A 23,843-nucleotide genomic window follows, 5' to 3' on the forward strand; every position below is an offset into this window, starting at 1 on the left:
CTGATCCCCTTCCCACAGCTGGGGCTCCACAGCTCCTCCAGCACTGCTTCAATTGTTTATTTTTCACCCCAGTGTGAGCGGGGCTGGCACAGGAAGATGAGCCATGACACATTATGCAGACTGCAGCTCCTCGTCTGTGCCCGTGAATTCCCTCTGCCTCTCAAGTTAACATTTCTCTTCCATTTCTGTTGACAAAAATGCAGCAATTTTTTCCACAGGGCCTCAGAGGAAATGAAAAGGAGAAAAAATATTGCTTAACAATGAGACCAAAAGTCTGAATATCATACAGAGATAGATATTTTTGCTTATTCCAAAAATCTACTCTGCACAGCTGTCATGCTAAAATAATACCAGTATTATTCAATCTCTGGTACATGACACCAAAATCTCAACAACTTCTTCCTGAGCCTATTGCCCAGCTGCTTAATTCTCTGCTAAAATAATAAAGATACAGCAGCACAGATATGGACTGGGCAGAGCTGCTCACAGAAATCCAGGGGATGCAAAGCTGTTCCTGCATTTTCAGCCTTCTCAAAAGTCTGCAGGAGGTGGCGAGAAAGATTTTGTTGCTGTCTAGAGAGATTTCAGATCGAGTCTCAGGGACTTGGCTGTGTTATCTTGGACAAGTTCAATTTGTCTGTATGTTGTGTTCACTTCTGACCAAGCAGAGGAGCTCTTAGAACAACTTGTATGACACTTAATTAATCAATGAATTAACACATTAAATATTTCTCAGGTGTTTATAAACATGAAAGGAATGAAGAATATAAAGGCTATAAATATATAGATATATAATATGTAGAATATATAATTTATATATAATTTTTATATTAATATATAATATAGAATATATAATATAGAATATATAATATATAATTGTAAAGAATTTTAGAATATAAAATAGATTCTAGAATAAAGAATTCTGGTACGTAATTTGTATTCCAGAATTCTATACAATTACATTTATAGAATATATTAGATATAAATATTAATTAAATATTAATTAAATTTAATAAAATATTCTTTATGGAATAGTTATAGTCTAGAATATAGTTAGAATACTATAGTTTTATATAGAATATTAGAACATTATAGGTTTATATAGTTAGAACTTTATAGGTTTATATAAACCTGCAACAGAGAGAACAGAATAGAAATATAGAAGTATAGAAGTATAGAAGTATAGAAGTATAGAAGTATAGAAGTATAGAAGTATAGAAATATAGAAATATAATTCTAAGATTTATATAAATGATATCAAGAAATGTGTTTGCTGGAGGCCAGGGCAGCTCAGCACAGCTCCTGGAAGAACTCTGAGTGCCTGGTGCTTCCAAAAACGCCTGCAGGTTTCAGGGAATCCTGGAATCATTCAGGTTGGAAAAGATCTTTTAAGGTCACCAAGTCCAACCACTCCTCACCACTGTCCCCTGTCCCACACGCACACCTCAGTGAAATCCCTCTGGGCAGCTGCAGGAACCTTTCCCTGGGGAATCCCTGCTGCCATCCACCCTGAGCCCGGCCTGGAGCATCCCTGGGGTGGCAGGAGCACAGCTGGATGTGACGCTGGCAGGGACAGGCTGTAGGTGTCACTGAAGGCTCGGCAACAGCAGAGCGCCTTCCCTGCCTGCCTTCCCCACCAGCACTCTCAGAGGATGCTCTCTGTGGGACAGAGGTGACACTTGCCAGTTTTCTGTGGTTTTTCCAGAGGCTCCGAGCAGCCCGGGAGCTCCTGGGGGCTGGAGCAGACCCTGCTGGCCCCGGCACAGCTCTGGGTGCCCAGCCCTCCCTGCTGGGGGCACCGAGGTCACCCCAGCTCGTGTCACCTCCTTCAGTGCCACCTGAAATCCCGATTTTCCTGCCTCGCCTCCCCCAGCTCCCCCAGCACAGTGCCAGAACTGTCTGGCTGATTCATGGATTTGCTGTATCCTACAAGAGATTTTAACTAATCTTCTTTCTTCTTTAGAAGAAAGGGAGCTGAGCATCACCTCCCATCTGTGGGAAGGCTGTGATTGCTTCCCTTCTGTCCTTTATCAGCTGCCCATCATCAGCCATGAGGGAATCTCCTGATCCTTTTGGGATGCATTTTGGGATGCATTTCCAGCTGCATCCCCAGGCTGCAGCACCAAGGATAAGGCCTGGGGGTCACAATCTATGAGGGAACCACCCCAATGGATGGGGTGTCCATGGGGAGGGAGGATTTGTTCAGGGAAGGCAGCTCTGCTTGTCACATCCATCTGCAGATGTGCAGGACGTGACACGGGCTGCTGTGGCAGCACACGAGTGACACAAACCTCAGCAGGGGCTGACACTCACAGAGAATGCTTTTTTTCCCTTAAAAAATAGGTCAGAGCAGCTTTGGAATGAGGCCAGACACGGTGTCAGCAATTGTGTGCCAGAACTGTCACAGCAGAATCCCCACTGACCAGGGGGCTTTTCCCAGACCAGGTGGACTCAGAATCACATTCCCAGTTTGGCTCAGCCCTGGGGATGGGTGAGGCACTCCAGGGCACGGATCCAGCCCAGCCCTGCAGGCGAGAATATCCAATTACAGGCGAGAATATCCAATCACAGGTGAGGATACCTGAGTGCAGGTGAGGATATCCAATGGCAGGTGAGGGTATCCAATTACAGGTGAGGATATCCAATTACAGGTGAGGATATCCAATTACAGGTGAGGATATCCAATGGCAGGTGAGGGTATCCAATGGCAGGTGAGGGTATCCAATTACAGGTTAGGATATCCAATGGCAGGTAAGGATACCTGAGTGCAGGTGAGGATATCCAATTACAGGTGAGGATATCCAATGGCAGGTGAGGGTATCCAATTACAGGTGAGGATATCCAATTACAGGTGAGGATATCCAATTACAGGTGAGGATATCCAATGGCAGGTGAGGGTATCCAATGGCAGGTGAGGGTATCCAATTACAGGTTAGGATATCCAATGGCAGGTAAGGATACCTGAGTGCAGGTGAGGATATCCAATGGCAGGTGAGGATATCCAGTTGCAAATAAGGATATCCAATGGCAAGTGAGGATTAGATAAGCAAAAGAGGAGGAAGAGTACCAAGTGAAGAGGAAGGTTGCTCCAGTGTGGGCACAGCCTTGGAGTAATTTGGAATAAAATGAGTTTTCCCCCTCACTTTCTGTCTGACCTTGAGCAAGTCATTAAAAGTCTCTGCTGCCTTATTTGCCCAGCTTATAAAATAAAATGGATCAGGCCTTCATTAGGAACTGTTTTAGGTAAGGATATCCAAGTGCAGGTGAGGATATCCAGTTTCAGGAGAGGATATCCAATTACAGGTAAGGATATTCAATAACAGGTAAGGATATCCAGTTTCAGGTGAGGATACCCAATTACAGGTAAGGATATCCAATACCAGGTGAGGATATCCAATACCAGGTGAGGATATCCAATAACAGATGAGGATATCCAATACCAGGTGAGGATATCCAATACCAGGTGAGGATATCCAATACCAGGAGAGGATATCCAATACCAGGTAAGGATATCCAATACCAGGTGAGGATATCCAATACCAGGTGAGGATATCCAATACCAGGTGAGGATATCCAGTACCAGAGAGGATATCCAATAACAGATGAGGATATCCAATACCAGGTGAGGATATCCAATACCAGGTGAGGATATCCAGTTGCAGGTGAGGATATCCAATACCAGGTGAGGATATCCAGTTGCAGGTGAGGATACCCAATGGGTGCTGAGCAGACAGTGGGACCTGCAGTGCCAGCCTGGCTGCTGGAGGAGCACAGAATGTCACACTCCAATAAAGGCTGAACTGGAACATGCTCAGGAGACGCAGCTCCTGTTGTTAAATTGGTGCAATTGAGCATTCAGAGGCAGACTAAACTCAGAAGGGATAATGTCAGCATTTCCAAGGCTGGCTGCAGCTAATACCTAAATGCTTATTTAGACATCTAGCCCAGCACACAGGAGGAGGTCAAAGGAGAAGGAACAGAAGGGAATACTTGGATTTTCACATTTTTATCCAGAACAAAAACCCTGAAGAAATCAAAACTCCCCTGCACAGCCCCCAAATTAGCAGTTCTCTCAAACTGTCTTACTTCTAAAGGAAATTTTCCAAAGACTTACTCCTCTCTCTCTTCTTCCAGCCTTGCCTTCATTCCATGCTGCTGGGAAGTGAATGGGAATGTTGTACAAGATCCTACAGAATCATGGCACAATTAAGTTGTAAAGGGCTCCAAGATCATTAAACTGATCATATTCCAAACTTCAGCCTGCTCTGAGGTCTGCAGTACCTGTCCCTCTCCCATTCCCTCTTCTGCCTGAGCAGGGAAGGTCTGTTGGAAATACTCCTGACTGCTGATATTCCTTATGAGGACCTGGGCTGATTAGCAACAAATTCCAGTTTGATTAACCAGCTAATTACCTAATTCTAATTCTCTCAGACTAGTGTTACGGTGTTAAAGATCCAGATATATTCTCCTTATCTGCATAAACCATTTCCTGTACAAGATTTTTCTTGTAGATGAACTATAACTCGAGCATTTGGGACTCATTTTCCTCTATTTTTTTTTTTTTTTTTGAACGCCAGCATGTTCACCAATTCCATTTTGGCTTTTATCAGCAGGAGTTAATAAATGCATCTCAGATCAATGTCCTCTATTTGCAATGACATTTTACATTATTGTATTGATTCCAAGGCACATCATGTCTGGAGATAATAAAAATCAATCCTGGAGGATGTGGTTTCTATGAGCAACCAAAGAATCAAAGTCCAATACATGAAAATACTCAAATTTGCTCTATTTTTTTTCCTTTCTGTTTGTGAATGAAATACTTATCCAGGACCATAAGGCCAAAAGCCTCTGAGACCTAACTGGTGAAACTTCTGGGAGCTTTGAGTGCTCTGTCATGAGAGAGGGGAAAGAGGGAAAGAGTGCAGGAGAGAGGGAAATACAACTCTGAATTAAAGAGATTAAAACCCAGTGAATGACTGAACACAGAGAGGAATTAGCAGAGCAAATTACAGCTGAATGGACTGAGTACTTCACGGGGCATGGCCAAAATTGGGATGAAAAAGCAATGGGGAAAAGGTTAAGTATTTACAGTTTTTGGCCTTTAAAATATCCCACCTGTGAGCTGTGCTGAGTCACACAGATGCTTTCAGGAGCAGGCACTTGGCTTTTATGCCAATTTATCCCTTTTTCCCCTGCAATCAGCTATTACACACATTCTTAACAGGAGATTCTGCAGCATTTCCACCCTCTGGTGTGTACTGTGGCAGTTCAGCCTAGTAAAATATAATCCTATTAAAAGCAGACACTATCAGTTCTGAAAAGGGACTTCAGGGCTGGGACTGAAGTCACTTAGCTCTGATTTTAGAAACATTTGTGATTAGTGATTAGAGCTTTCCATGCCATCAGGCAGCACAGATCTCTGCAGTGAGCCACGGCCCTGTGTTCAGCAGGGATTAGGGGAGGCAGGGAGGGAACATCTGGAACATCTGGAACATCTGACCTTTCCTGGGAGAGCACAAACCCAATCCAGCAGCACACTGGCTGAGCTGGGCCTTGAGGATGTGCTCAAATTGCTCTGCTGAAGGAGGATCCTTATCTTGTTTGGCTGAAATCCCCTCAGCAGTGTGGGGACATGGGATTATTTCAGTGGGAGCCTGAGCCCCTTTGTCAGGAATTTTCTGTGAGGATTGGAAAGCTGTTGTAAGAGGAGACTTTGGCTGTTTCTCCCTGTGATCTGTCCCTTCCAAGAGCAGCAGTTCCCTCCTCAGCTCCACTGAAGGGCTTCCCACAGATGGGAAACTCTCCGGGGCTGATGGCAGAGTGTCCCTGGCAGGATTGGGTGCCCCCAGTGCCCAGAAGGGATGGGCAGCACTCAGGGGATTGCATTCTGCACACCCCACCTGCATTTCTGGGTGGCTGGATAAAAAAATGAAGGTTTAAATCTGAAATGAAGGTTATTTACATCTGAAAACACATTGAGAATGGAACCGCACAGGGGGGATGCTGAGGAGGGGTGTGCCATTAGAGCAAATTCAAAGCCAAAACATCTGAAAATACACCCACTCCAGTGAGAGTGCAGGGAGGGAGGAGAGCCCCCAGCACTCCACTTTAACCTCCCTTTTACCCAGTGCAATGCAATCTGATCAAATCAAGCTCTCTCCACACAATTGACACCAAGCAAATCACACGTAATGGGCTCTGGAGATGACAATCAAATCCGTCACTCAGGGAAATTTGTTCCTGCTCTTTGCAGCAGGATGCAACGGAGTCTGATTACAGCAGGAACCTCAAACATCCTCCAACAGCTCTGCAGACTGAAATAAACCCCACTCCACTCCAGAGCTGCCTCCAGTGAGAGCTCCATGTCTGACAAATGACCCAGGTGCTGGTGACAACCCTTGTGGATAACCTGGGGAATTCACCTTTTGTGGGCCATTGATTGGGACGAGCTGATGTCTGTCTCTTCAGGTGGGGAATACTCTGCTGTCATTGCAGAAATGATGAGCACCTCCCAGAGAAGGTTAATCAGATACAGCAGAAATCACAGCTAATCTGAGATAAATTGCAGCTCGCTCAGGGATCAGTCACTGCTCTCCTGGTACCACAAACCAGGGGAATTGTGTAGATGGGGTTCCCTGGAGCCCAGGGACACGGTGCCCAACCACATTCTGCCCCTCGGAACAGCTCACCCTCTGGGGTTGGTTCTTTTATGTTGTTTCACAGGTTTTTATAGTGATGATCATAAATCAAACATTTCAGGAGGCAGCAGAGCAGCAGAAATACAACACGCAGACACTCAAACTGCAGAATCACAGAGTGGCTGCCACAGTTTTGCATTTCTAAGGCACAAGTGTGAATTTTAGGCCTTTCCCACAGGAATTCTGTGCCTGTTACCCACCCTCCTCATCAGCACCAAGATGTTTGGAATTATCTGCCGTGCCAGAATAAATCCCAAATTAAGAGTCATTAGGAGCAGATGCCTCTTGAGCTGTCAAACTTAGGGAGCAGCCAGAAAATCCCTGGCTGGACTTTGCAGTGAGTGATCCTCAGCTTAACCATCCTTAATGTCACCCAGATCAGGGCTTGGCTGTGTCATCCCTGCCTGGGGATAAGCCAGGCTTGGTGTCCAGGACATTTATCAAGCCCAAGACATTCATCCTCCCACCTGCCATTGTGGGAAAGGAGCTGGAGGGGAGCACGTGAAAACAGGACAAGATTTGCTATTTTTCTACCTTTTTTTTTTTTTTTTTTTACTATTCCCTTTTAACTTGTGGCAAATACACAATATCAGAAAGTACCTACAAGTTAAAGTCAAACAGAGCACAACAACTGCAAACCTCAGGATGTTCCAAGGAGCTGGGCCAGGCACAGAAAGCAGGAGGAGGGGGTGATTTTAGCTGTGATCCCTCAGGGAATGATTTTAGCTGTGATCCCTCAGGGAATGAATGTGTCCCAGCTCCCATGGGGGGCACAGCACAGCACAGTTCAAACACCACCCTGAGCACTGGGACCTGGAGTCACAGCCAGATGGGAACAACTGAGCTCAACAATTCCATCAAAAAGAGGGTTAGATAAGCCAAAGAGGAGGAAGAGTGCCAGGTGAAGAGGAAGGTTGCTCCAGTGTGGGCACAGCCTTGGAGTAATTTGGAATAAAATGAGTTTTCCTCCTCACTTTCTGTCTGACCTTGAGCAAGTCATTAAAAGTCTCTGCTGCCTTATTTGCCCAGCTTATAAAATGGATCAGGCCTTCATTAGGAACTGTTTTGTCTCCCTGCACCACAGTGCACAGCAGATATTTTTATTTAAGATGAACTTTCCCTTGCTCACAGCAGCGTGAGCGAGCCTGACGCCCCAACACCTATTAGAGAACAAACCCCATGGCAGGGAGAGCAGAGCCAGCCAAACAAACACTGAGACAGAGCTCCCTGGGCCAAGCAGGTCTCATTTGTTTCCCGGTGCAGATGAGGTTGGCTCAGGATGCCCTGTGCTCCCTGCTAAGGAAGTGACTCATTCTCATTAGTGGCACAGAGAGAAGACAAACCTCCCTTTTCTGGGGGCTGTGCTCCTGCTTTGCTGCCTGCTGCTGATGGCAGGGGCAGGGGGAGGCGGGATCACAGGTGAGATGAAAATAACAACCCCCAAGACCATTCCTCATTAGAACTGGCTCAGAGTCCTCAGCGCCTCCTCTGCTGAATAAATCTTCCCCACAGAGCATCATTAAAAAGTGTCCCTGACATTTTCTGCTGTTCTGTGGCATTTTGCCTCAAATTAGCCAGGAGTTTTTCTTATGTAAATAATTCCAGGGCCAGGAGCAAGGGCCAGCCTGCAAAGGCACACACAGGGAGGTGGAGGAGCAGCAGCTCCAGCTCTGCTCTCAGCCTGGCTCCAGTGCTGGGCTCAGCCATGGGCTGGGCTGCTCTCCCAGACACTTCCACTCGTGGCTCTCTATATCAGACATATTTTATGCAAAATCCTTTCCTTAGGATTTTTTCTCCTGAGAAGCTGAGAGGCCTCAGAAATAAAATGTAAACATTGATTATCTGCTGCTGTGGGATGCAACAGGTGGGTCTGGGATTGGTCTCATGTGGTTGATTTTAATTAATGGCCAATCACAGTCAGCTGGCTCGGACTCTCTGGTCAGTCACTGACACTGGCTGGGGGCTATTTACAAATCCCAAACAGGACAGGACTGCTGGGACTGCCTTGAGCTGTTGGATTTTCCAGCATCAGCCTCATTCCATGGTGATGGCAATGGGAAGCTGCCAGCAGCTCACAGCCCAGGCAGCAGACACAGAACTCAATGTCACAACTCACTTTAAAAGTTTTTTGCCCAATCACACAAAGAAAAGCCCATTGACAGTATTTATATCTGTGTAGTATCTATTCTATATTGACAGCAGTTCCATCCAACCACTATTAGCACAGGTACCTTTGGTTAAACAATGCTTGATTATTTCAAATACAATACCTGCTTGTGAGCCTTAAAACACAACGCACAGAGCTCCATTATTAAGCTTAGAACTTCCCAATATCTCACTAGATAAACTTTTCTGTAGCTTAGGGAGTTATTCTAGACAAGCCTTAATACACAGACCATTGTTCTATTTGTCCTTGCTTTTCTACAGTTTAAATAATTTTTCTGCTGACCTATCTCACGGCTGCTGCTTAGCTCTAATCACAGTTCTGCTGTATCTGAGCCCTGCCTTTTGCAGCTTTCCCAAAACCCTCTGATTTTGTGGATTCCCACAAGTCACAAGATTTTATTATCATTGTTTTCTATTCCTGTCAAGCCTTCTAAAATTTCTTCTATTCTTTTAGTATAGATTTAGTATATAATTTTCCTTTAATATAATATATATAATAAAATAATAAATCAGCCTTCTGAAACATGGAGTCAAGATTCTCATCTCTTCCCTGGTCCTGGCACCCCTGCAAACACCACCACAGCTCTCTCCTGCAGGGAAGGAATTCATTGTCAGCTGCTCAGTTTAGCTCCCAGGACTAATGGATTTTTACAGAGGCTTTTTACTGTGCCCTTAGGATGGGAACTGGAATTTTCACTGCTGAAATACTGCTGATTTCCTAAATAAACTCTGTATTCACATATATTCACAACAAACCTGGAAGAAAACACAGTGCTAAACCCTACAAATTGGATTGGTTCTTCTTGGCCCACTTAAAAACTTCAAATGAAAGCAAAGTTCATATTCTAAGCGTGTGTGTGACACACAGAGACAGAAACAACCAACCCAAGCCATGGCAGGTCAGTTCAGTGATGAAATTCCATGTATTTCAGAGCCCACCCGCTTCTGAGTCAGGAACATTGCTACTTTGGGATAAAGACAAGAGTCTAATGTCTCCGTGTGATGTGAGGGGATTGCTCATTATCTTGCACTAAAAAAAAGGAAAATCAGGTGGCAGGAATCCCTGATATTGAAGCATCTCCTCCCTCTCGTTCAGCAGTGCTGCAGACACCCCCTGACCTGTCCCAGGTTTGTCTGGGTGCCACCTGGATTTATTACCTGACAATAACTCTGATAATAACCTGCTGGCAATCCGGGCTCAGGGAGAGCACTCCCCTCAGCTCAAATCCTGAGTGTTTGGCTCAGGGAGAGCACTCCCCTCAGCTCAAATCCTGAGTGTTTGGCTCTGCTGAGCTGCTCCAAAGTGCCCCTGGGGAGATGCTCAACAGGGCTGGGATTTCCCCAAACACTGTCCCAGATTCCTGCCTGCAGCACTCTCATCCTCCTCCTCCTCCTCCTCTAATGCGCTCTCTGAACGCTTCCTCTGCCTCTTTGATGTAAAACACATCACCCTGGGGCCAGGCTGCTGGGAGTCAGTGATTTCAGGGACAGGAAGTTCATTTCCTTCATTCTCCCACGCTGCTTCCTTCATCCCCACCTGAAGCAGAGATCTGCAGTCATGGTTAGATATCATCATCATCATCATCTCCCCATCCCATCACACGGAATTCCTGACAGCTGGGGAGAGATGGGGACACCCTCCCCAGTGCCACAGCAGCTACAACAACCTCAGCTTTCTGTTTCACTGATATAACAACCTCAGCTTTCTGTTTTACACCTACAACAACCTCAGCTTTCTGTTTTACCGATATAACAACCTCAGCTTTCTGTTTTACTGCTACAACAACCTCAGCTTTCTGTTTTACACCTACAACAACCTCAAGTTTTCTGTTTCACTGATATAACAATCTCAGTTTTCTGTTTTACCGATATAAGAACCTCAGCTTTCTGTTTTACAGCTACAACAACCTCAGTTTTCTGTTTTACCGATATAACAACCTCAGCTTTCTGTTTTACACCTACAACAACCTCAGCTTTCTGTTTCACTGATATAACAATCTCAGCTTTCTGTTTTACTGCTACAACAACCTCAGCTTTCTGTTTCACTGATATAACAACCTCAGCTTTCTCTTTTACTGATATAACAACTTCAGCTTTCTGTTTTACAGCTACAACACCTACAACACCCTCAAGTTTTCTGTTTCACTGATACAACAATCTCAGTTTTCTGTTTTACTGCTACAACAACCTCAGCTTTCTGTTTTGCTGCTTTCCCTTTGGGCATCACCCTGATTCACGCAGGCTTTGTGGAATTCCCATGGAACTCCTGCCTGGAAATTCCTCCCACTGCATGCCTGGAGAGAAGGACAAGCTCTCTGTGCCCTCCTCTGGCACAAAAACCAAATGCATCCCTCAGCGCAGGCTCAGAAGGCAGGAACTCCTCCAGCAAGGAGGAGAACGTTAAGCACAGCTTAAAATGTCCAGTGCAACTGTCATGGTTTCATTTCTGCCCACCAGAGGAGCTCCATGAATTAAAATCTCAAGGAGACAGAGCTGAAATTCCTGGTGAGTCCCCTGCAGAGGCACACAGAGCTGCAGGAACTGAGAGATGGCCCCTGATCTCTCAAATACCAGGGCTGGGCATAAAGAGAATATCCTGAGTTGGAAGGGATCGCCTTCCACTATCCCACTTTGCTCCCAGCCCTGCCCAACCTGGCCTTTTGTCCAGCACAGTAATTTAAATTATTTCTTATAAAACAGCACATTTTTCATTCCCAGCCTGTTCCTCTGTGTCAATGTTGAGGTGCTGCATTGCAGTTCAAATTGATCAAATACTGTAAATTCTGGCAAAAAAAATAATTGTAAAATGTAAATTCTGGGAAAATCAATCCAGTTCCAGGGATGGAACAACCACAGCTTCTCTGGGCACCCTGTGCCAGGGCCTGACTGCAGAATAATTTGTTAATTATGATTTATGTCCAATCACACCATAAACTTACTCACACACACTGCATTTACTCAGATTTAGATGTGATCTATGGCTTTGTTTAAACCACTCTGGGCTTTCATTTGTGTGCAAAAACTGACAAATATTTTAACCTTTCTGAAATGCAGCGTGTTAAAATAAATTGAAGTGAGTTGATGAAAACTGTTAATTAACCTGCTTTTGTCTCATTAAGAGTCTGTGTTTAAGCCACAGGTCATGTCTGCCAGCTGATGTGTGGATCTGATCTCCAGTGATGAGCCAAACCACCCAGTATTGTGCTGGCCATGGAGAACTCCTGAACCTCCTGCTTTTTTGGGACAGCTCAGAAAAATTCCTAAAACAAAAGTTCTGAGCTTTTAAAGGCATTATTCTTACCTTTTTTTAAATTTTTTTCCTGTGGTGGGAGAGGCTGCAATAATGCTGGCCCTGCAATACATTGTGGGTTTAAGGTAAAAACACAGAACAAAAATACTGGGTTTTTTCCCCTCTACAGGTTATTCAGACATAATGGTTGAACTTTTCTAAAAATATAATTTTTTCCCACTTTATGTGCTGAATCAGGTGTATCTACAAGCATCAGCACTTGCTGTGATGTTAATTCCATTATTTACCTGAGCAATTATCAGTTGTAAGAGCCTTGATGTGCCTGAAGGTTGGCTGGGGTTGGAAGGAGAAAGGAGAAGGTGGTGAGAGGGAAGAATCTGACATTTCCCAGACCCAGAGGAAACATTTCAGAGCTGCACCCCCTCCATCCCAGGCACACAGTACCTGCAGAAGCTGCTCCGTGGGAATTGATCCATTTGAATTCCTGCTTTGGAAAATATCACTCCAATAAGGCTGGAGATTAGTCCAAAAGTGGCACCAGAGCAAGGCAGGAGATCTATGCTTTTTAATATCGAGCTCTTCACCAAGATGACTTTTATCATGTTAATGGCTAAATCACACTGATTGTGAAGGAGCCAAAATGAGGCAATTAGTAAGGGCTGTGACAGCCCCAGCAAACGAGCACGAGGTTTGCACTGGGAGCCAGATGGATCTCTTCAATATATTTCTTATTGTCTGCTTGTGGTAATATGTTCAATTAAGCTAAATCAGTACTACACAAGAACCTCTGAATTGCCTGGAAAAAAAATTAATTGTCTGCTGCAAATTTAATGAAGCTTAACACTTGTGCTATGTTTACAAGTTTTATTTGTTGTGAGCAGTAAGTGCTTACAAGAGAAAAAGAAACTCTGAGCTGACTTCATTCAGGCAGCCCTAAGAGCAGCCCAGTGGTGTTTGATTTTATTGCTGGATTTGATTTCATTGTCATCTCTCTCTCTGCCATTCACTGGTTTTGTCCTCAGCAGCTGACTGGGATTTTTCTTACCCTAGGAAAAACCTGAGAGCTCTCTCTGTGCTGTTCATTCACAGTTCAATGTTTGGGCACAAATCTATGATAGGACATGTCCCCAAAGGGGCCATGGCTGCTCACTCTGACCCTCATCATCATCATCCTCATCCTCAGGGTGTCACTGACCCTCCCCTGCTCACAGCAGGTGTGGAATCACAGAACCCTGGGACAGCCTGATGGGAAGGGACCACAGGGATCACCCAGGGCAGCCCCTGACCTGCACAGACACCCCGAATCCCACCTGGGCATCCCTGGGGGTGTTATCCCCAAATCCCACCTGGGCATCCCTGGGGGTGTTATCCCCAAATCCCACCTGGGCATCCCTGGGAGGGTTTTCCAAACCCTCCTGGAGCTCTGGGGCTGTGCCCATTCCCTGGGCAGCCTGGGCAGTGCCAGCACCCTCTGGGAATGAACCTTTCCCTAAAACCCAACCTAAACCCCCTGGCACAGCTCCGGCCATTCCCTGGGTCCCGTCCCTGTCCCAGAGCAGGATCAGTTGTGTTGGACAAGTTCACACTCAGAAAATCAGAAGCCAAACTTGCCTCTGAGCAGCCCAGGGAGGGGAGGATTTGGGGAAAGCTCAACAGCACAGGAGGCACCTGCTCCTCATTGTGGCACTTCTGTCGCCTCAGAATAATCGCAGCCTTTTTGCTTCAGCTAACTGTCAGAAAAACAGGGATGCTGACAGGATTCACAACAATTCCATCTTCCTTGGAGTGCTCTGGGGCTGCCCTGATTGTTCTGATGACCTCAGGTCCTCACCTGCACAGGGCTGGGATGAAAATCAGACTTTACCTCCCCAAGGTGTAACAAACTGGGGGGGGATTCACCTGCCAGTGCTGAAACTCAACCTGAGCCCCTCACACCTGCACAGGGTGATGTGGGTCAGCACCACACAGCAACCTGGGCTGCCTGGCAGCTGGCAGGAGCAGGGAAGTTGCCTCAAAGTCTGAAATCCTTGATCAAACCTTGTGTTCCAGATGAAGCAGAGCTCTTGCAGGCTGCAGGGACCCTGAGGGAGCTGCAGGATTGCAGCAGCTCAGATTGCAGCAGCTCAGATTGCAGCAGCTCAGATTGCAGCCCCAGCCTCTGCTGCAGGATTTCCCAGCCAGGGAAGAAGAATTTAAGAAGAAGAAGAAGAAGGGAAGGAGATGCAGCAAAGTGCAGCTCAGCACTGGGGCTGCCAGGGTTGAGACAGGGAGGGAGGGGCAGGCCCAGCTCTCTCATTTATAATCCTGCCTTCCACGCAGTGCTCTGGGTCATAATTTTACTTAAACCCAGCAAAAGAGCCTTAATTGTGTCCTGGAAATAATTGGTGTCAGTGGAAATAGTCCAATTAGAGAGGAATATTTTCCTTTGCAATTTCACGGGCAGAGATTACTGCTTTCCTTGTCAGCTGTGGAAATCAAACCTTCGCTGCTGGTTGTGACTCAGAAGTCAAGAAAGGTTCCTCCTAACTTAGAAAAAAGTTTTCTTTCTTAAACATGAGAATACATTACATGTTCTCATGAATAAATCAGAGCCTGCATAACTCCATGGCACTGCCTGAGCTTTTTTTTGCCTGCAAATCCCTGATTTAGAGATTCTGGAGTAAAAGTTCATGCTCTAAATTGACTTTTCCTCCATGAAATTTTTTTAAAAAACCTATTAGACCTGATAAGAAGTATTCATTCATGGCTGAACTATATATAAAAATTGTGTTCAGCAAATGCTAAAACAAAATTTAAGAATAAGGAAACTTTTGATAGTTTCAGAGTTGAGTCTTTATCTTGGTTTTGACACCAGCTGAACACAAACCTCGTGTGCTATCCAGGAAAATTACAGAAAGCCCAGAAAATACGGACAATAGTCTAGGATTATTCCTTCAAACTCTGCCCCTCTTTTTAAAATTATATTTTGTGCTTTTAACAGCAGGTATCACTTAACCAGGTCCCTTTTTTAAGGCCTGAGGCATAACCAATGTGAATTTAGGATTATGTTGAACGACGGGGAGAGAAAAATAAAGAATTTGCATGACCTTAAACACTGCAGGCAGAAGGCAGAGCTCAGTGACAGAGGGGCCACTCGTGCTGCAAAATGAGCAAGGACTAAACCCAGATCATGGATGGGAGGGATGGAAAATAAAAAAAATGTCTGCAGCAGCTTCCTGGGACAGCTTTTCCATGGGAGCAAAGGGGGAAATCAGGGAGGGCTGGAGAGGGCTCCTGGGAACGGCGACGGTGCTGAAACGGGTCAGTAGATTTCAGTGGCTGCTGTAATTTCCCCTTGGTCCATGCTACAAAAACCCCTCAACATCTTAATGTGTGGTTTATTCCTCCTCTTGGGGAAAAAGTTAAAGCCTCACTCCAAGGAATTGATATCCCAGTTACTCCAAAGTCACTTAAAACTCAACAGAGCTGAGAACAGAAGGTGAAATTCACATTTACTGGAATTCACTGATTAAAAAACCCCAAAACCAAACCCCACGGACACAAGGCAAGCACGACACAAATTCCCAAGACTGGATTTTCAATTCTGATCAAGTGATGATGGAACAGAGACAGCCATGGGGGGCCAGAGGGGACCATCACATCCCTCTGCCACTTTCTGCAGAAGGCAGGTGCTGTGTCCTATAGGGCTGCAACAAACACAACAAGAATTCCAGGTTTAAAGGCAGCAACATCTGAAGTCTCTGAAAAGTTACTCGCTAATGGGCCCAGAATTAACAGTATTTAATCAATTTTAACTGCAATGCAGCACTTCAGCGTTCACACAGAGGAATAGGCTGGCAATGAAAAATGCGCTATTTTATATGAAATGATTTGAGTCACTGTGCTGGACAAAATCAAGACTATCAGTCTATTCAAGCGTGAGGAAAAAAAAACCTCCTGACATTATCTTTGTGCTCTTTTCCCACTGAACAGCAAAAGTTCTGCTTTTACTGCCTTGAGCCCTCCCGTGACAGCCCAAATGAGAGGCGCTCACAGCAGCAGAAAATGTTAAAGGTGCATCATAATTAAAGAGGCAAATAAAGCCATGGGAAGCTGCCCCTGTCAGGGAGGCACTGATGGGACTGGAATTGCTGCACTCCCCAAGGGGGCAGGCAGGCACCAACCCCAGCAAGCATTCAGAGATCAGCTTCAACTGAAATGCAATTAAATCTATGTCTTTAGATATATATATATCTATATCTACCTATCTATCTATGTCTTTATATATATATATTTATAAATATATTTTATATTTATATATATTTATATTTATATATTAAATCTATATATTTAGATATATATTTATATTTACATATACATTTATATATAGAGCTATGTATTTATATATTTATATTTACATATATATTTATATATTAAATCTGTATTCCGACATATAATTATATTTACATATAATAATTATTTATATTTATATATAGATCTATGTGTTTATATATATAAATATAAATTATATATTTATAATATTATATATTATATATTATATTATTTATATTATATTATATTATATTATATTATATTATATTGTATTATATTATATTATATTATATTATATTATTATTATATTATATTATATTATATTATATTATATTATATTGTATTATATTGTATTATATATATGATAATATATATAATATTAAGTTTATAAATATAAATTATATTTACATACGCATTTATATTTATGTATTATAGCTGTATTCAGATAATTTATATTTACATATAATAATTTATATTTATATATCTAATGTATATATATTTATATTTACATTTATAATTTATTTATATTTATATATAAAAATATATGTCTTTAGATGGATTTCCAGCTGAGCCCACAAAAAGCAGATGTTTGGGAATGGGTGTCAGCACTGGGACCACGAGCTACTCACCTCCAGTCTCCAATGCAAGAAGTTTTTTTTTAATTTTGCTGAAATAAAAGCCATTTATTGTGTCTGCTGGGAGCACATCCTGCGTGCCAGGGACCCATGAGAGGAGCACACAGGGCTCAGCTGATCCCCTGATTTTTATAAACCCCATCTGGGTTGGGATGGGGCTCCCTCCCAGCCCTGCTGCAGCTGGGACAGCACAGGAGCCTCTCCTGCTGCTCCCCACATCCACTTTTTGCACCCCTTTTTTGCTTTTATTGCAGCCCTTCCCTGCTCCTCTCCCAGCCTGCTGATCTCCTGCATTAAACACAAATGAACTCATATTGTGCAGCCTCTGCCTGTTTACTCTGTTTGTCATTTAATCCCCCTGGTGCTCAGACAGCCTCTAATCTTTCTGTGTGTTGCAAGAATTGAACATTTAGCCTCAAGTACAGGAAAAATTGAGGGAACAAGATGGAAAATTAATATTTCTATAATACATGGAAACACACACCGTGTTTCACAGCGCTCTGAACATTGCCTGGGAAGGAGCTGCTTCTCCAGCCTTACAAACTCAATCCTGCTTTTTAATTTAAAGGTCAAACTGTACAAGCAAGTTTCTAAGATTTCAGGTCTTGGAGGGCAAGAGGTTCTCATTTAGCACCATCCAACAGAACAAACCCAAAACACAGGAGCACTGGTTCAGAAAACCACTGGGGTTCACCCAGCCTGACAACAGAATGTTAATGCCCAGCCCTATGGGCACCTGTCAGGATTTGATATTTTTTAAACTGTCTACTCATGCATAAAATGAATATTTATTCATCCCTCTCTGGTTGTTTGCCAGGGAGTTATTTTAAGCTCCTTGCTTCTGGTGTAACATATTCCTCTCCCACTCCCATCCTTGCCTGCACTGTCTCTGACACTGTAGGCATCTCTCCCTGAGAAAGGAAATTTAAAAAATTTTAAAAAAAAGGATAGCCTGCAATATTAATGGAAGAACATAGGAAGGTTAGAAAAAATGTCTTGACCTTCACAGTGTTTTACTCAATGACATAAGAGGAGTTAGAAAAGAATGCAGGCATACCTTAAGGTCAAAACCCACATCAGCTGTTAAATTCGTCTTTTTGTACACCACAAAACTGAGTTAAAATAAGGAGTTCAATAATATTTCTGTCCAAATTCACACATGTTTTACTTAGGGCAGAGAAACTCAAGCATTTCACTCTATAATACAATATTTTACACAGTTCATTTGGAGTTCAGAATACTTTCTGCTCTTTTATACTTTTTATGGGCCAAAGTTTGAAATTGCATTTCTCAGTTTGCTGTTAATATCCCCATCTCAGGCCGGAGAGTTTATTCTGTGCTTCGTGCACATGTGTCACTGCCATGAATGCAAATGGAATGGAGTCAAAACAGAGCACTGAGGGGGAAAAAGCCCTCACTAATCCTTTATCACCTCGGTGGGAAGGAAAGTGATTTGTGGAGCACAGACGGGCAGAAATCAGGTACAACAATGCTGAGTTTTCCTGGGAGCTGCAGGATATTCCTTGGGCACTGGGAGGGAGGGAGGATAAGCTACAAAACCATGGAATAACAGAACCCAGTCAGTCCTGCTTCCAACAATTGGCTTTTTTTATGGTGGGAGAAGCAATCCCTGAAGTGCAGCTCCTGATTCTCCCCCTGGGCTCTTGCAGCACTGGGGAGGGGGATTGGGGCTGGAACCCACCCTGCTGCCATCCCTGGGGAACTGGGGAAGGGATTGGGGCTGGATTTAGCATTTTGCTCCCCAATTTTGCTCTGGGACAGACAGAGGTGATCACAGGCTGCGCAGGGAATGCCCCTGGATCCCTGGAAGTGTCCAAGGACAGGTTGGACAGGGCTTGGAGCAGCCTGGGACAGTGGAAGGTGTCCCTGCCCGTGGCAGGGGATGGGACAGAAGGGCTTTAAGGTCCCTTCCATAATTTTGATAATGGATAAAGTCTTTTATGCTCGTGTTCCCTGAGCAGCCCTTTCCTGGCTGTTTGCTGCAGGTGCCTCTTAGGACAACCCAGATGAGGGAAAAAGAGAATCAGCTCCTACAGAGACCTAACTCTGGTCCTCACTTGTCTCTGTTCTTGTTTTCAGGGACCAATGTGGGCAAATGCCTCACAAGGGACTCAAAACAACCCCAAACTTGAAGAATTGTTGGGGTCCATGTGCTTCCCTACAAGGCTCAGAAAATCCCAGACTGGTTGGGTTTAGAAGGGACCTCTGGGTATGTTCCAGCTATAAAAAACATGGATTAAAATCCACATTGAAACATTTAAAGTATTATCTGAGTACCACAGACACAGCTGACAAGGACAGCCTCTGACTATGATCCATCACTGCAAATGTGTGGGAGAATTAAAACTGACAGCATTAGAGCTCTTTGATTGATTTATCACTTTGTAATCAATGTCTCTTGATTTGCTATCCAATATAGATTTTTCCCCAAAGAAGAAGGAGATAGAGGGTAAGGGTAATAATCTTTATGTTCATGGCCTATAATAATTAATCAGACACTGGACTACTCATCAGCATGGCAAGAATTAATTCAACACATTTGTCAGCTCCTCTCATTGTTTACAAAATTATTCCTTAAAATAACTTTGTCAGATTATTCCTTTAAATATCTTGGTCAAACCACGGCTTTTCCTTTTGCAAACAACATTTGACAGAAGACGAATAAATGAAGAACACGAATAAACACCCGGCACTCCCGAAACGCTGAAATTCGGCCCTGGAGGAGGAATCATGAAAACAAAGAGGATTTTGTGCCCCAGAGAGCCACAATAGGAATGGTTTCAGTCACCTTTCACCACCAGGCTGCCCGTGCTGCTGGCTGTCCCAAAGTGGTTGGTGGCTGTGCACGTGTAGCTCCCCGCGTCCGCTTTGGTGACGTTGACGATGCGCAGGCTCCCGTCATCCAGGACTGTGATTCTGCAGAGACACCAGCACAGCAGCTTTAGTTCCCTTTTATTTTTTATTTTAAGCCTCCACAAAACCAAAGCTTCAGCCTGTGCTTGTTTTGGTTAAGGCTGGTTTAAAAGGTACAAAATGCAAGTGGAGATCTGTACATCTCAGTGGGTCTCAAACCAAAGGCACCACCCAGGCTCCACGTTCTGCAGCAAGGAAAATCCCTGAGTATTTCTTTCCAAACTGCTTATTTTTGTTTTATTTATTAATTGCTTCACTGTAATTCCCTTTATAATCAGATTTTAGGGGAATAATAGTATCATATGTGGGAAATAATAGTATAATACTAGTAGTGAGAAAAAAAAAAACAAAATAAGCAAATGTCCTTTACAAATAAAAAAATTAAAATTAAAAAAAAAATGGATGGGAAGGGAGCAGTGGAGGAGGTTTCTCCCATCTCCATCCCTCCCTGGGCACAGATCAGAGCTGCTGATGATGCATCAAACCCACGCTGGCCCCAGCAGGGCTGGGCAGCACCAGCAGCTCCCCAGGAATCATTTCCTGCTCTTATCAATTCCAGGTCTTCAGGAACAACGGGGCCTTTCTGAAAGCTCAAGGTGCCCTTGGCAGGCATTACAATTCCAATCAATGCAAAGCAGGACGAGCTCAGCACTGTGCTCCATCACTGCCCCACCAGGCCCTGCCCTCCTTCCCTCCCTCCCTCCACACTTCTGCCACACCAGGAAACTCAGAAAAAGTGGAGTTTTGGATTATTTCTGTACAGTTGTGGTTTTATTTTTGGTTATTTGTGCTTTATTTTCAGCCATATGGCTGCAAGCTATTTACTGGCTAATCTCTTCCATGGATCATTTTAATTGTGTCTGTTGATGAGGCCGGATTTAATTTCAAATTCTAATGCCTTTTCTGTCTCTGTCTTTCTCCTGCCATTGCTTTCCCTCTCAGCTGTCTTTATTCCCAGCGTCAGGCTGGTTTTGAGGTGGTGAGGCCTGGAAAGCCCTGGGGAGCCCTTTGGATCAGGACAATCCAGCTCTGGCACATCTCAGGCCGTGCTTCTCTATTTCCTTCCCTTCCTAAGCTGAGACTGCGCTCCCAGGCTTTACCCTGAGCCCACAGACATCCTTCAACCCAGGCAGGTTTGCAGAGAGCTCAGGAGGGACCTGGATTCTCCAAACCCCTTCCCCAGAGAGCCCCAGGGATGTTGAATTCTCATCTGGTCTCTCAGCATCTCCCTCCACACTCTTGGAAAGCAGCAGCATTAAAAGTGACAGATAACTGTACAAGTTAAGTGATTTTTTCCAAATAAATCAGACCATTAAAACCTCTCTGTGACTCATTGATTAGTAGGCCTTATGGTTATGTGGCTCTTTTTGCTGAAGCTGCTTTTCTACAGCGTATGTTTTGTCCTCTAATCTGAATCCAATGTGCTAAAAGTGAACAAATAATTATTTGAACACTTGGAAATTTGTTACAGTTAGTTGAGAAGGGAGGCAGGCCTCTCACTGATGTTGCTAATACCCAAATTTTCTTTGCAGACCTATCTGCAATAAATGAGATGAGAGGCTCATTTCAGGCCACTGAGTTCTCAAACTGCTAATTGTATGGAAAGCAAACAACCCTTCAGCCACAGCTTCCAGCAGTTTGGGTGAAAAAGTTCTTCCAAGACACAAAGTTCCAAGTGGCTGAAGCACTGCTCAGTGTGCTCTCTGCTCTGAAATGCACCCTCAAAATGTTTCTAACCAGGGAATGCATAAAAACAAACCACATTTCCCATAAACACACACATCAAACAAAGTGCTGGCTGCTGAGTGTGCACCTCTTTAAACCACTGCAAACTCAACAAAGGAGCTACTGACTTGCTATTAAATGATCTGAGTTCTCTACTCACAGCAGTGGCGACAATAAATAAAAATATAAATCTCTTCTTGCACAGGTTAATGAACTGTTCTGCTGCTAATGTCACTGCTAATCAGAGAAAAATCAAATATTAAAATATCCATTTGGGAAAAAAAGAAAAAAGACAATTTAAGATAGTTTAGCATCATTATAGGAAGAAAGGTTGTCTATTTTAAACACAGCATTTGTAAGAGAGAATCTGGGGGTCTGTGCTGGAGATTTCAGGTCCACAGGGAGCAAAGACAGGTCTGGAATGAGGAGATAAAAGCATTGCTTGTTTCCTGAACTGCAGCACTGGGTTCTACTGCAGGATGGATGGAGCAGGGCAGGTGGGATTCATGGAGCCCACTCCCAGGAGAAGATAAATATTCCTCAGGCAGTAACATGTGCATTAGAGATAGAAATTGTCCTGGTGAGCTCAGGAAGAGTTTTATCACCGACGTTGTGAAAATGAGATCAAGCCCTTGCTTGGCATAGAAAGGAAAGAGGAAATCAGGAAATCTGCCCAAGTCCCAGAGCTCATCACAAACCCGAGTGTCAGTCAGCACCTCCATGGAAATCTCACCTCTGAGGGCTTGGCTGCATCACCTGCCTCTCCCAAAACGTGCCTGCTGCTCAGCCTGGCCTCCTGCTCTGACAGAACATTCCCTGAAAACCCCAGCATCCACTGGAACATCCTGCTCTGGAGTTTAACTGAGAAATCCTCTGTGGCTCCAGGAGCAAACAGGTCCTGGAGGATACGAATTCCATTCACATCCACATGTTTCCACCCTGCAGAGCCAGGGGGGCTGGAGCTCACCTGACCTTGCAGGGGGAAGCCCTTGAAGGGTGAGGAGCAGGCCCATGCCCTGACCTTCCCAGCAGGAATGGTTCCCAATCCCAGCAGGAATGGTTCCCAATCCCAGCAGGAATGGTTCCCAATCCCTCCTGACCTTCCCAGCAGGAATGGTTCCCAATCCCAGCAGGAATGGTTCCCAATCCCACCCAACCTTCCCAGCAGGAATGGTTCCCAGTCCCAGCAGGAATGGTTCCCAATCCCTCCTGACCTTCCCAATCCCTCCTGACCTTCACAGCAGGAATGGTGCCCAATCCCAGCAGGAATGGTTCCCAATCCCAGCAGGAATGGTTCCCAATCCCTCCTGACCTTCACAGCAGGAATGGTGCCCAATCCCAGCAGGAATGGTTCCCAATCCCAGCAGGAATGGTTCCCAATCCCTCCTGACCTTCCCAGCAGGAATGGTTCCCAATCCCAGCTGGAATGGTTCCAAATCCCACCCAACCTTCCCAGCAGGAATGGTTCCCAATCCCAGCAGGAATGGTTCCCAGTCCCAGCAGGAATGGTTCCCAATCCCTCCTGACCTTTCCAGCAGGAATGGTTCCCAGTCCCAGCAGGAATGGTTCCCAATCCCAGCAGGAATGGTTCCCAATCCCAGCAGGAATGGTTCCCAATCCCTCCTGACCTTTCCAGCAGGAATGGTTCCCAGTCCCAGCAGGAATGGTTCCCAATCCCAGCAGGAATGGTTCCCAGTCCCAGCAGGAATGGTTCCCAATCCCAGCAGGAATGGTTCCCAGTCCCAGCAGGAATGGTTCCCAATCCCAGCAGGAATGGTTCCCAATCCCAGCAGGAATGGTTTCCAGTCCCAGCAGGAATGGTTCCCAGTCCCAGCAGGAATGGTTCCCAATCCCAGCAGGAATGGTTTCCAGTCCCAGCAGGAATGGTTCCCAATCCCAGCAGGAATGGTTCCCAGTCCCAGCAGGAATGGTTCCCAATCCCAGCAGGAATGGTTCCCAGTCCCTCCTGACCTTGCCCCCAGGAATGGTTCCCAGTCCCACAGCGCTGCTCAGCCAGGTGGCACGGCAGGGATCCCTCAGTGCATTCCTCACAGCTTGCCCTCTGTTTTTCTGTTCAGCAGGTGGAAACACGTGGATATGAATGGAATATGAATGGAATAT

General features: G+C 44.7%; 1 protein-coding gene across 1 annotated transcript in view; it reads right to left on the reverse strand.

Annotated features, from left to right (window-relative positions):
• The window catches only part of LOC132078237 (contactin-4), a 241,624-nt gene that overhangs the window by 14,806 nt on the left and 202,975 nt on the right, over positions 1–23,843 (reverse strand). The window contains exon 13 of the mRNA XM_059480279.1: positions 19,873–20,000. Within this exon, the coding sequence (XP_059336262.1) occupies positions 19,873–20,000 (128 nt within the window). The remainder of the gene's footprint in view (positions 1–19,872; positions 20,001–23,843) is intronic.

The sequence above is a fragment of the Ammospiza nelsoni genome, chromosome 11 (assembly GCF_027579445.1).
Source record: "Ammospiza nelsoni isolate bAmmNel1 chromosome 11, bAmmNel1.pri, whole genome shotgun sequence".
Classification (NCBI taxonomy): Eukaryota; Metazoa; Chordata; class Aves; order Passeriformes; family Passerellidae; genus Ammospiza; species Ammospiza nelsoni.